The following is a 14,524-nucleotide window of genomic DNA, read 5'->3' as shown; positions in this document are numbered from 1 at the left end:
TTGAAAGTAGTTCTTCTTACCGCGGACTCTACACTTTCTCGTCTTTCCTGATCCTCCTCACTATCATCATCATCAATGGAGCTGATGAAGGGCAGAAAATTTGGTCAGGCACACCTGGATTAATCAGTTTGTCCAATATGGCAGACAGGAAACAAAGGACCTGCCTGAAGTTCAGGAAGTAGTGCAGCTGTGCATAAAGCCCATTGAAATCAAGATCGAAATCAAACCGCAAGCTTATCGAATCAAATCTATTTGTGAAATGTGTGTTAATACTATAATTCTCACTCCAAGCTGAACTCAAAAGTTGGCAGTGCTGGTCTAGAGACTGGTGTGATTTCTCAAAACTATTTCACATCTATTTTACTGATGGTCCAGCCCGTTCTCATCCTAGGGCGTCATATATTGACGCTTTTGACATTTCGTCTACATCGAACGCACATGGCACCCTTTAGCGTCAATATTAGACGCAGATAGATATGGGCCAGAAGGCGCCTCCTAGCGGTCTAACCCTAACCCTACCCCAGACCTAAACCTACCCATAAACGAACAAAGCTCTGTGCGTGTGTAACGAGATAAATGTTATAGGTTGTGGGTTCTTTAAGTAAATCCTGCAATAATGGGATTGTGCTTCCTATTGGCTGCGCTGGTGGCGCTGCACTGTGTTTGAACAATCTGCAGCAGAGCTAAAGAGAACTGCTGTGGGTGAGTCGTGTCTATGGTAGCTCCACACTAAAAGTTAACAATATATAATTTTATCTCAAATGTTTGACACTTTATAAAAGGATTGCTCACAATAGACACTGATTGCTTTGTAGAGAGTGTTTTCTGTTTATATTTATGAGTATTTTGATCGTTTTATATCCGTGTGGATGCACTCAACGATCTTTCTAACTGCGTCATTTTCCATGTGCTTTCTAATGAGGTGAAATGTATTTTGAATAGGTGGAGCTTTATACAACTTAACGATTTACCATCTTCTCTCTTTCACTGCTCTGTGTGCAGGTAAATGTTTTTATCATATAGTGTTTAAGAATTAACTCTGTTCATGGAGTTGTATTTTCTGTATTGTTAAGAAATTTTTGGTACGAACTGTGTTTTATAAAGTACTTAATTCATGGTTTTACTAAAAATACTAGATGTTATTTCCATTAATTTCATACATTTAAGAGTAACATAAAATGGATGATGTAAGCTGTGTAATCAGTTTTAGATGATCACAAACCAAAGTTTAAGAATGAAAAGACAGTATTGAATTGTTTACAAAGTCTGTAATTTTCCTGGAGAGATTATTATTGTTTTGTTTTTGTTTACTGTTTTGTTAAGTACACTATAATGTGAATGAGTAATGTTTACTGTGATATTGAGAGCAGCAGAGCTAAAGAGAACTGCTGTGGGTGGAGCTTTATACAACTTAACGATTTACCATCGTCTCTTTCACTGCTCTGTGTGCAGGAGAATAAAATCGGCTGTCATCTACATTTCGAGTGTATGTGTGTGCTAATGAAGGGTGGGACAAACCGGGTCGAATAAGAAAAGCAACAGTCACACGTGTCATATTGACGCTTATGACATTTCGTCTACATCGAACGCACATGGCACCCTTTAGCGTCAATATTAGACGCAGATAGATATGGGCCAGAAGGCGCCTCCTAGCGGTCTAACCCTAACCCTACCCCAGACCTAAACCTACCCATAAACGAACAAAGCTATGTGCGTGTCATATTGACGCTTATGACATTTCGTCTAAAGGGTGCCATGTGCGTTCGATGTAGACGAAATGTCAAAAGCGTCAGTATATGACGCCCAAGCAAGGATGAGAATATCGGATGGTTTAAGGAGTTTCTCTTCATGTGTTGATTTATTTTCTCACACGTTGATCAACGACTGATTTTACTTTTATTTCTGTTAAATTAAATTGACACGAGATTATTGTTATCAATGATTATTGACACGAGATTACTGTTTACTTATCAAAAGTAAAAAATGAAAGTGAAATTTCCAAGCATTTGGAATGAAATTAAATTTATTTTGAAAAAGTGCAGATCTTATTGTGAACGATTTTTTTTTATTTCATCCTTGTGATATTTAATCCAATCATTTATTCTCCTTAAACTCTACAATCGACTGTAAGCTCAGATTCATTTTTGAGTGCAACATCCACATCTCAACATCCAGTCAACAACTGATGAACCTGCCCTACATTTCTGATAATCTGTTACACTTGGATGTGCGTCACAATATGTAAGAAAAGATCCGTCACTTATTTCCTTTTCATTGCAACTTTAAGTCAAATCACCTTTATTTATATCACTCTTTATACAATACAGATTGTTTCAAAGCAGCTTTACAGTGATAAACAGGAAATAATGATCAATGATCAAACAAAAATCAATTCTGCTGTAAAGCAGATCTAAAAAGACAACAGTGTCATAGCCGTGTGTTGTAGTCCTTAAAAAGTTATTTCTGTAAAAGGAAACAAGGAAAGTTGTTAAAACTCTATTGTGGAGTTTTTCTTTTGCCATTTGAGCAAGTGGAAACACAAAAGATATATTTAATGTAGTCTCTCATTCACCGCTACAGAAGTTTCCCCAAATATGACGACTTCTGCTTCTGAGAAACCCGGAAATCTGAAAAGGGTCCATGACTAAAATGTGTCACACTTTATGTTGTCTTACATATTGTAAACGTGGATTTAAACATACTTTCATTATTTTATGAGTTATTTAATGGTTACTTAATTATCACATTTATTATAATAATAATAATAACAGAGAAATACAGAAACAACATAAACAAAAATACAGAAATCAGATTTTTAACCCTTATGCTTCAGTTTATAAAGTTACTCTGAGGTCTTTAGAGGACAAAAATGTCTGATTTGCAGTACAGTAGAAATGTTCTCTATCAAATATTACACACACACCATTTTTCTAGTACATGCATACAAACCACACTGACATCCACACGGTTTATAGCTGCGTAATTTATCCAATTGATATGCAAATACGCAGAAGAAGAAAACATGAATAAAGCGAGTATTTTCTTTATAGGCCAAACCTGAGAAAATGGCGCCATCTTGTGAAAAAGTTCAAATTAAAATTGTATATCTTTACCAACAGAATACAAATGTTAAATGTTTGTTTGTTAAATGGCCCTGTGATTAAAAATAAATAAATGTAGTTTTCAATGGGGATATTTTTGTCCATAAGGTCCTGAGTGTAAATATTTTGTGTTACTAGTGTAAAATTGATTCATGAAAGAAAAAGATGAGAATGAAATAAGAAAATTGCAATAAAAATAAACACTTGTGCCAAAATTTAGGAAGTTGCCATTAACACAGGAAAAATTATTTAAAAAAGACAAAAAAAATTCCTTAAGGACACACAAGTGTTAAGTTGGCTATATGTTTTACATTTAACTGTGATTGATCAATGAGACCCTTTGATTACAGTGTTGTTATTGAAGTATAATTTACAAAACTGAATTAATCTAGAAGCAGAATCAGATTTAACTGTGGTTTTCTGCTGTAATAAACAGTTTAACTGGTAAGATCCTCAGAGGAGTTGTGCAGTTATTATATAAGAATGGAAAGACTGTGTCGTTGAAGGTGGATGTGAATGTGAGTAAATGTGTGTTAGTTACAGGATCAGAGAATGACACTGTTCCTCTGTCATAGTCCAGCTGAACTCTCACACGCTGAAGCTTCTGTTTAACAGTTAAGACAGTGGCGGGTTGCTCTGGGGATTCTGAGCTGTATTTGCTGTTCCAGTGATCCACACGCCAGACATTAGAGTCAAAGAAATCCTCTCCCTTCCTTTGGTTTGATGCTGTTGTTATTCCAAGACTCCAGCATGTATTGTCTCCAACCTCCACATCCCAGCAGTGTGTTCCTGAGTTAAAGCCCTCAGATCCCAGGACACATGGATACCAGTCAAACCTCTCTGGATTATCAGGAAGTGTTCTATCAACATCACTGTCCGACACACTGGTCAGATCAGCAGAGAGTGTGAGCCAAGGAGCTGCTGTGTTTGGATCCAGAGTCAACGGAGCTGCAGAGAGAATAACATCAGATTAGAGGATGAAATATGATGTATTAGAAATGTAAATGTAAAACAAATAAAGACTTTGTTGAAAGAATTCATAAATCATAACAATAGTCTCTCAGTTACTGTCAGAATGGATTGAGGCTTCAAGTTTAATATCAGTATTCAATAAACACTATTGTGTTAAACCCCTCCTTGAACTGCCACCTTACCGTGGTGGAGGGGTTTGAGTACCCGAATGAACCTAGGAGCTATGTTGTCTGGGGCTATATGCCCCTGGTAGGGTCTCCCAAGGCAAACAGGTCCTAGGCGACGGGTCAGACTAAGAGCGGTACAAAAACCCTTATGATGACAAAAAAAATGAGGACCGTGACGTCGCCCGGTATGGCGCAGCCGGGGCCCCACCCTGGAGCCAGGCCCGGGGTTGGGGCTCGTATGCGAGCGCCTGGTGGTCGGGCCTCCCCCCATGGGGTCCGGCCAGGCTCAGCCCGAAGGAGCGACGTGGGGCCACCCTCCCGTGGACCCACCACCTACAGGAGGGACCGTAAGGGGCCGGTGCTAAGTGGATCGGGTGGCAGTCGAAGGCGGGGGCCTAGACAACCCGATCCCTGGACGTGGAATCTAGCTCATGGGACATGGAATGTCACCTCTCTGGCGGGGAAGGAGCCTGAGGTTGTGCGTGAGGTTCAGAGATTCCGACTAGAGATAGTTGGGATCACCTCTACGCACGGCTTGGGCTCTGGAACCACACTCCTCGAGAGAGGATGGACTCTTCACCACTCTGGAGTTGCCCATGGTGAGAGGCGGCGGGCTGGTGTGGGTTTGCTTATAGCCCCCCAGCTCAGCCGCCATGTGTTGGAGTTCACCCCGGTGAACGAGAGGGTCGCTTCCCTACGCCTTTGGGTCGGGGATAGGTCTCTCACTGTCGTTTGTGCTTACGGGCCGAACGGCAGTGCAGAGTACCCGGCCTTCTTGGAGTCTCTGGGAAGGGTGCTGGAAAGTGCTCCGACTGGGGACTCCATCGTTCTACTGGGGGACTTCAACGCCCACGTGGGCAGCGACAGTGACACCTGGAGGGGCGTGATTGGGAGGAACGGCCCCCCTGATCTGAACCCGAGTGGTGTTCTGTTATTGGACTTCTGTGCTAGTTACAGCTTGTCCATAACGAACACCATGTTCAAGCATAAGGGTGTCCATCAGTGCACATGGCACCAGGACACCCTAGGCCGGAGGTCGATGATCGACTTTGTGGTCGTTTCATCCGACCTCCGGCCGTATGTCTTGGACACTCGGGTGAAGAGAGGGGCGGAGCTGTCAACTGATCACCACCTGGTGGTGAGTTGGATCCGATGGCGGGGGAGGAAGCTGGACAGACTCGGCAGACCCAAACGTACTGTGAGGGAATCTCCTGTCAGAGAGATCTTCAACTCCCACCTCCGGCAGAGCTTCGACCAGATCCCGAGGGAGTCTGGAGATATTGAGTCCGAGTGGACCATGTTCTCCACCTCCATTGTCAACGCGGCCACTCGGAGCTGTGGCCGTAAGGTCTCCGGTGCCTGTCGAGGCGGCAATCCCCGAACCCGGTGGTGGACACCGGAAGTAAGGGATGCCGTCAAGCTGAAGAAGGAGTCCTATCGGGCCTGGCTGGCTTGTGGGACTCCTGAGGCAGCTGATGGGTACCGACGGGCCAAGCGGACTGCAGCCCGGGTGGTTGTGGAGGCAAAAACTCGGGCCTGGGAGGAGTTCGGTGAGGCCATGGAGAAGGACTATCGGTCGGCCTCGAAGAGATTCTGGCAAACCGTCCGGCGCCTCAGGAGGGGGAAGCAGTGCCCTACCAACGCTGTTTACAGTGGAGGTGGGCAGCTGTTGACCTCGACTGGGGATATCGCCGGACGGTGGAAGGAATACTTCGAGGACCTCAATCCCGCCGTCACGTCTTCCATTGAGGAAGCAGAGGCTGAGGGCTCGGAGGCGGACTCGTCCATCACTCAAGCTGAAGTCACCGAGGTAGTCAAGAAACTCCTCGGTGGCAAGGCACCGGGGGTGGATGAGATCCGCCCTGAGTACCTCAAGTCTCTGGATGTTGTGGGGCTGTCTTGGCTGACACGCCTCTGCAACATCGCGTGGCGGTCGGGGACAGTACCTTTGGACTGGCAGACCGGGGTGGTGGTCCCTCTTTTCAAGAAGGGGGATCGGAGGGTGTGCTCCAACTATAGGGGGATCACACTTCTCAGCCTCCCTGGGAAAGTCTATGCCAGGGTACTGGAGAGGAGAATCCGACCGATAGTAGAACCTCGGATTCAGGAGGAACAGTGTGGTTTTCGTCCCGGTCGTGGAACACTGGACCAGCTCTATACCCTCTACAGGGTGCTGGAGGGCTCATGGGAGTTTGCCCAACCAATCCACATGTGCTTTGTGGATTTGGAGAAGGCATTCGACTGTGTCCCTCGCAGCGGCCTGTGGAGGGTGCTCCGGGAGTATGGGGTCCGGGGCCCTTTGCTAAGGGCTATCCGGTCCCAGTACGACCGGAGCAGGAGCTTGGTACGTATTGCCAGCAGTAAGTCAGACTTGTTCCCGGTGCGTGTTGGACTCCGGCAGGGCTGCCCTTTGTCGCCGGATCTGTTCATAATTTTTATGGACAGAATTTCTAGGCGCAGCCAGGGGCCAGAGGGGGTCAGGTTTGGGGACCACACGATTTCATCTCTGCTCTTTGCGGATGATGTTGTCGTGTTGGCCTCATCAAGCCAGGACCTCCAGCATGCACTGGGACGGTTTGCAGCCGAGTGTGAAGCGGCTGGGATGAAAATCTGCACCTCCAAATCCGAGGCCATGGTTCTCAGTCGGAAAAGGGTGGTTTGCCCGCTTCAGGTTGGTGGAGAGCTCCTGCCTCAAGTGGAGGAGTTTAAGTATCTTGGGGTCTTGTTCACGAGTGAGGGAAGGATGGAACGGGAGATTGACAGGCGGATCGGTGCAGCTTCTGCAGTAATGCGGTCCCTGTACCGGTCTGTCGTGGTGAAGAAGGAGCTGAGCCGCAAGGCGAAGCTCTCAATTTACCAGTCAATCTACGTTCCTACTCTCACCTATGGTCATGAGCTGTGGGTCATGACCGAAAGGACAAGATCCCGGATACAAGCGGCCGAAATGAGCTTTCTCCGCAGGGTGGCTGGGCGATCCCTTAGAGATAGGGTGAAGAGCTCGGTCACTCGGGAGGAGCTCAGAGTAGAGCCGCTGCTCCTCCACATCGAGAGGGGTCAGTTGAGGTGGCTCGGGCATCTTTTCCGGATGCCTCCTGGACGCCTTCCCGGGAAGGTGTTCCGGGCATGTCCCACCGGGAGGAGACCCCGGGGAAGACCTAGGACACGCTGGAGAGACTATGTCTCCCGGCTGGCCTGGGAACGCCTCGGTGTCCCCCCGGCAGAGCTGGAGGAAGTGTCTAGGGAGAGGGAAGTCTGGGCATCCCTGCTTAGACTGCTGCCCCCGCGACCCGGCCCCGGATAAGCGGTAGAAGATGGATGGATGGAATAAACACTATTGTATCCTAATACATAAACATAGATCATGAGGAATGGACTTTTCATTATGAGTTCGCTCAATGATCTGATGATTTTCTGAAATACAGTTCAGATTCACTTTGTAATTATGTGATTATTAAATATATTTCTATCAAATGTTGATGTTGTGTGTGTTTATATATGAACTATCTTCTGCACTGGTGTCAAATCTGCTGAGACTCACTGTGTTGGACAGTTTCCAGCATCTTCTTCCAGACTCTAAACGGCAGGTTACCCAGATAACGCGACACATGAATCAAAGCTCCAGAACTCATCCGTGAGATCTGGACTCTGAGGAACATTCAGGAGTCAGAACTGCAGTGAATTTGAGTTCAGATCCACTGAGAGAAGAGATACGAGCAGCTCACTTACCTTTCCATCGTGACTATATAGTTCTGGAAAATATAGAGTTTGAAAACATTTTAATATCTTATCAAACACTCTCAGTGTCAGTGAGTCTCTCTATACAAGTTGTTTTCTGCACAGAGAATGAAGCCAGATTGATTTGTCACCTTTAGAAACGAGACGTCATTGTCTTTCATCATCTCCTCCATGTCTCTGATTGTGTGTGAAAGAGCTGAGATGTGTGTGTTCATCTCCTCCAGCTTCTCCTTCATCCTCTGCTTCTTCTGCTCCTCTTCCTCTCTCAGTGCAGTGATTGTAGCTTCTTCTTCGTCTCTGAGAAACTGATGAAGCTTCTCAAACTCTTCTTTAATCTGACGCTCTGTGTGCTCAGCTTGAGACTGAAATCAAATCACATTCACTTCAGTCAGCGCTGTATGAACACACACTCCACTAATGTCAATAATAAACTCTGTGTGTGAATGTTGAGTATTAACTCTTTATATCCTCACCTTGATGTGTTCAATTGTTTCATCACACTCTTCTTTCATTTCTTCTCCATGTTTGAGCTGGTTTTGTAAGGACGTCAGTGCTGTATTAAATTCCTCCTACAGGTTAAGATGAAAATCTGTGAAACTTATGCAGCTCTAAGAGGTTTAAACATTGTTTGGATGTTTTTATTGTTATATTATTTATATGTTGAATGGGTCATTCTCATGGAAGCATTTGTGCCAGAAAATGGCAGGAGATAAATTTTTTTTTTTTTTTTTGGAAAGGATGAACATCAAGAAATCATTGTTTTCAGTAAACAAATATGGTTTTTGCAATGGCCAATTCTTAAATATTATATCCATGCATTTATAAATTAGTGGTTGTGCAAATACAAATACAGAAAGTGAAATAATGCTAGTATCAATCACTTTTTGGTGTGTCTTGTAATAAATCACATATTATCAATGGAAAAAAAAGTTTTTTTTTAAATTATGTTTTACTAACAAAGTTCGGGAGAAGCACATTCAGATAATTAACCTAATTGTCATGGGAGGAGCTCATGCAGTCAATTCAATTAACATCAGAAGTCATATACAGCAGTTTTTACCACTATTCTATGACAGTTTTCCAGCATCACTCCACCACCCCATCTCCTCACTTACTAGTGCTATCCCAAACCTGGGATGGGGGAGCACTCTGGGTTCAGGACAAATTCCCCTCGGACAGCACGCAAAATATGCATATCCTTTACTCTATCTAATTATATATAGCCTAACTCGTGATAGCACGCAAAATATGAAGGGCTTCCCTCTCTACACTGTGTGCACAATTATTAGGCAAGTTGTATTTTTGAGGATTAATTTTATTATTGAACAACCACAGTGCTCTCAGCCAAACCAAAATGTTAATAAACCTCAAACCTGAATATTTAAGGAAGTAAAAGTGAGGTTTTGGCTTTCTTACGACAATATATGTGTGCATAATTACGGGGCAACTAATTAGTGTGCAGAATTATTATGCAGAAAAATGAACAATTTCCCATCTCACTTTATTTTCATCTGTTAAAATGAGAATAATAAACAAACAACTAAATTTACAGATAAACATTTCTGACATTTAAAAAAAGAAAAGAAAATATTGACCAATATAGCCACCCTTCTTTTCAATAACAGTTATAAGCCTTCCATTCATGGAGTCTGTCAGTTTCTTGATCTGTTGATGATCAACTTTTTGTGCAGCAGCCACCACAGCCTCTCATACACTGTTCAGAGAGGTGTATCGTTTTCCTTCACCGTACATCTCCCGTTCAAGAAGGACCCACAACTTCTCAATAGGGTTTAGATCAGGTGAGGAAGGGGGCCATGTCATTATTCTATCATTTTTAAGGCATTTACTGGCTAGTACATTGATGCATGCGATGAGCATTGTCCTGCATAAAAATCATGATCTTCTTAAAGGATACAGACTTTCTTGTACCACTGCTTGAAGAAGTATCTTCTGAAAACTGGCAGTAGGTTTGGGAGTTAATTTTGAGTTCATCTTCAACCCGAAAAGGTCCAACTAGCTCATCTTTAATAATAGCAGCCCATACCAGTATACCCCACCTCCACCTTGCTGTCGTCTGGGTCGACATCTGGTCCGTCAAGACTCACTCATCTCATCAGTCCATAAAACCATTAAAAAAATCTGTCTTTAGATACTTCCTGGCCCAGTCTTGACGTTTCAACTTATGTTTCTTGTTCAGTGGTGGTCAGGTTTCAGCCTTCCTTACCTTGGCCATGTCTCTGAGCACTGAACACCTCGTACTTCTGGGCACTCCAGGTAGATTGCAGTTCTGGAATATGACAGCACTGGAGGATAATGGGTTCCTGTAGCTTCACGTTTGATTCTTCTCAAATCTTTGGCAGTTAATTTGCTTTATTTTTCTCCACACGTTTATTGCGACTCTGTTGACTATTTGCAACAAAATGGTTCTGATGGGTCTGTGGTCACGCCCCAATATCTTAGCAATGTTAAAGAGTGCTGCATCCCTCTGAAAGACTTATTAAATTTTTTTTTTACTTTTCAGAGTCAGTTAAATCTCTTTTTTGGCACATTTTGCCTGAGGAAAAGAAGCTGCCTAATAATTATGCACACCTTGATATAGGGTGTTGATCTCCTTAGACCACACCCTCCCTCATTACGCACATACACATCACCTGATATGCTTAAATCCAATAAGCATTCAAGTTTATACAGCTTGGAGTTGGAAAAAATGCATACAAATTATGATATGGTCATAATACTCACTTGCCTAATAATTCTGCACACAGTGCGCTTGGACGTCATTCATTCAGAATCTTAACTGAAGCAACTTGGCATTGTAAGATCCTGAGTTAGGTCCCCATAAGCATCTCTTTGCTAACGCTTATGGGGAACATATAAAATCACGCTGTGTTACAGCAAGGGATCCTGGCTCGACTAAGTATGTCAAGTTTCACGCACAGATCGAAACGAGCGTGGCAATAGAGTGGTGGACATATGACAACACTTTGTAGGCCTAAACGCGGAAGCGAGTTGCATTTTGGCACTTCCGGTTCCATCGTCCCGGAGTCAATGTATTTTTTGAATGGGATTTTGTTTAAATGCCTGAAATTAGGTCTGTGGTGAACACAAGTTCAAGACACTTTCAGGTTTTATTCTACGACATAAAATACATCAGTATTACCCCACTTGTGATTTATTTATTTTTTAAGCTGTTACGTATCTTGAAAAAGGCTGTTGCTAACAAGTGGCTAAATGGGACTACAGAGGTTGTTGAGGAGGCTTCCTCAGCTTTCTTGCTCCCTTGTGTCAACAAATTAAACAGCGGGCAGTGAGTGTTCTCCGTGGATGCAAAGAGATCCACCTCTACCCTTCTGACTGCACTCCAAATCATATTGACAGTCAAAGGGTGTAGTCTCCACTCTCCGTGGATCACCCCGCCCCTTGATTGCATGTCCGCAATCAAGCCTGAATGGAGAGGAGGTGTTGATCTGTCCACAGAAGAAGGTCCTTCCCTAGCCGCAGCAGAGGCCGCAAGCTCACACCCCCTTGGTGATTTATAAATGTTACCACTGTCGTATTGTCCTGAAGAGAAAGTGACGGTGGAGAATGTCTGGGAGAAAGCACACGAGCGCTAGCTGTACAGCACAGAGCTCCAGACAGTGTTTTTGCCACGACTTCTCCGTTTCTGACCACGTCCAGATTCTTCAGAAGCTCGTCTTCGGCTCTGGGTGCAGCTTTCCTCTCCTGAGAGACTCTTCCTCTCTGACTCTTCAAGCCATGACGATGCTTCGGCCACGGCTATCTTGGTCTCACCACCGGTTCATGCTTGCACCGAGCAGCAGCAGAAGGGACAGCTTATTTAAAACTTATTTAAACATAACATGACAAAAATGTATGAAACTTGAATTGCTCTGTTTGTAAGTTATCTCGAACTCATCTAGCTTGAATCATGAGTTTCTGCTGGGTCACATGACCATAAATGATAAACTTACTTCCTTGAAGTGATCATCGCATGTACCCTTCGCTATAATGGCCTTGTGGAAGAGCCCTTTGTGAAGGGAACCAGTTGTTCACTTTCGTTTGGAGCACCCCTACAAATGGCCCGAAGCCCTTCAAGGGTGCAAAAACGCCATTTGGAATTTGCCCTTTGATGATAGGCTTCTTGAAGAAGGTTGGCTGAAGGAAAAGATTCAGAATGAATGACTTCCAATCGCCGCCTTATAGAGAAGGAAGCCCCACATATTTTGCATGCTTGAACACCATTGGACAGAGTTACTGCAGTGATTAAATGAGGCTGTGGTGAGCAGGACAAGGTCGAGGCCGAGAACGGCGCAAGGCCAGTGGTGGGATTGCTGATGAGTGACACCTGCGCACCGCACCGGTCTTGTATCTCTCATGGAGGAGTGGAGGCATAAAAGGAGGAGCGACGATCGTGAAGGATGAGAGAGGACCAGGCCTGGGGCCTCATTTATAAAGCTTGCGTACGCACAAAACGGGGCTGAAAACATGCGTACGCCAGTTCCTGCGCAAAAGGTGGGATTTATAAAGAAAAACTTGAGGGGAAAATTTGCGCACCTGCACGCAAACTCTGACCCATGCGTACGAACGTTTTGGAGATGGAGCACTTTGGCGACACCGATGGTGAGCTGGAGTTAAATGTATTTTTGGTCACTTTTATACAGAAAATCTAAAGAAAATTAAACATATACAGAAAGATTATACAAATACAATATCAATCACCAAGCCTGTCACTTGAAGCAAATATCCATTCCTTCTTAAATGTCCGCGGCAGCGAGCGCGTTGAGCCGTTTAGTGAAACTGACGCAAATAACAGTTTAAATAAATAAAATACTTCTGATATAAACATTTATATTAAATATGCCATTCAAATTAATGGAGTTAAACACTTAAACATGAAATCATTACTTAAGTTAATTTTTTTTTTAAATTCAATCATTAGAAATATTTGTTGTGGATGCGATTGTTTTTGAACACTTTTGAGCACTGGCGTGCTTTAATGTTTTAACCACAGAGATAATTGCTTATTAAAAAAAAAAACTTTCTCTGAAATGTATTTTACACTATTTGATTTATGTAGGCTATTCAAAAACAAGGCAAGGATAGACAACTACTTGATTTGTATTAATGTAATGTTTCTTGTACCGTTTATATCATTTGCATATGATTATTCATCCACGTGATAACGTTTAAGTTATCACGTGGATGAATAATCATATGCAAATGATATGTAGATGAGGATCTGCATAGTAAAACTAGGCGTTGTAAGCTCCATATATGGTTATTTCGGGTGGAGACGCATGTGCGCACAATCTTCCGCTGACTGGGATTTATAAAGTGAATTCTGCGCAGGTTCTGGCGTACGCACGCTTTTATAAGTCTGAATATTTTTTTGCGTACGCCATTTTTGGCTTTCGGGCGCACGTACACTTTTAGTAAGGTTCCTACGCACAGTTTTATAAATGAGACCCCTGGACTGTTTTATTTGATATTTTGTTTTATTATGTGTGGTGGCAGTTAACTTTGAGGGGCTGCTGTCTTTACTTTCATTTTGTGTTTATTTATTTATTAAAGTCTTTAAATGTTCGCCTCCTTCTTCCCATAACAACGAATATGTTACAAAGGCTTCAGTAGTATTTGGAGTAAGCGTTAGCAAACGCAATGTCGAAGTGAACCGAATCGAAAGGGAACTGTTTATGTTTAGCACTGTATTCAGCATATGAAATGAGAGATATTTGTCTTACCTTGTAAGATGAAAGCACTTCACTGATGGGTCTGAATGTGTGATTGGTGTGTTTCTCTGAGTCTCTGCACACTAAACACACAGGCTGTTTGTCCTCCAGACAGAAGAGTTTGAGTTTCTCACTGTGTAAACTGCAGATCTCCTCAGATCCTGATGAACGTTTCTCATTTCTCTCCTTTATCAATGAATCACACAAGTTTTTTAACACAAGATTAACTGGAGGATGGTCATTTGAGGATCTTCTCCTGCAGACAGGACACTCCTGAGTCTCCTTAGTTTTCCAGAACTGTTGTAGACACTCTTTACAAATACTGTGACAACAGGACAGAAAAACAGGAGTCTTGAAGATTTCATAGCAAACAGGACAAGAAAGCTCTTCCACAGATTTTGAATCCATTTCCTCGTCTTGAAAAAAGATCCAATGATCTACAATTTACTTTCACTTTTTGAACGTTGGTTTGAAAAGTAAATCACCATTACAATCGAAATCTAATCTGGGTTCATTCAGAAATACACAACAATCCAAATATAATGTGTCCTTTTCTGTTCTTCACAACTCGTTTTAGCTTTCAGTAAAAATGAAAGATAGAAATAAAGACTAGTCACTTCCTGGTAGGTTTTGTAAAAGGGTGGAGTTTCTGAAGACTTACTGGATACTCGTATTATTTTATTTGTGCTTTCAAGCAAACTCTGGACTAATGAACTTAATAAAGAATCTGTAGCATAAAATAAAAGAACATCATAGGCCTAAGTATTATTATTGTATAATTATGTTATTATTTTATGATATTATATAATTATTTGTTCCG

At 42.9% G+C, this 14,524-nt stretch overlaps 1 protein-coding gene across 1 annotated transcript; it reads right to left on the bottom strand.

The window, feature by feature from the left end:
• Positions 1 to 2,299: 2,299 nt before the first annotated feature.
• Positions 2,300 to 14,311, bottom strand: LOC311303474 (E3 ubiquitin-protein ligase TRIM35-like). The gene is made up of 6 exons (XM_084429985.1): positions 13,717 to 14,311; positions 8,449 to 8,544; positions 8,107 to 8,337; positions 7,967 to 7,989; positions 7,779 to 7,885; positions 2,300 to 4,049 (listed from the first exon to the last, which is right to left on the bottom strand). The coding sequence occupies exons 1-6, from the start codon at positions 14,110 to 14,112 to the stop codon at positions 3,508 to 3,510; spliced, it is 1,395 nt and encodes a 464-aa protein (XP_084286111.1). The 5' UTR covers positions 14,113 to 14,311; the 3' UTR covers positions 2,300 to 3,507.
• Positions 14,312 to 14,524: the final 213 nt, after the last annotated feature.

The sequence above is a fragment of the Rutilus rutilus genome, assembly GCF_951802725.1.
Source record: "Rutilus rutilus genome assembly, chromosome: 14".
In the NCBI taxonomy this organism is placed as follows: domain Eukaryota; kingdom Metazoa; phylum Chordata; class Actinopteri; order Cypriniformes; family Leuciscidae; genus Rutilus; species Rutilus rutilus.
The sequence above is the reverse complement of the archived record's forward strand: the minus strand, read 5'-3'. Positions and strand labels throughout refer to the sequence as shown.

Bases quoted from the DNA above. Each gene is read 5' to 3' on its own strand.
- LOC311303474 (XM_084429985.1), bottom strand. From the start codon at position 14,112: ATGGATTCAAAATCTGTGGAAGAGCTTTCTTGTCCTGTTTGCTATGAA. The intron at 8,545-13,716 runs GTAAGACAAATA...CTTAACCTGTAG, and splicing joins AAGTGCTTTCATCTTACAAG to GAGGAATTTAATACAGCACT. The intron at 8,338-8,448 runs GTGAGGATATAA...ATTTGATTTCAG, and splicing joins AAACAATTGAACACATCAAG to TCTCAAGCTGAGCACACAGA.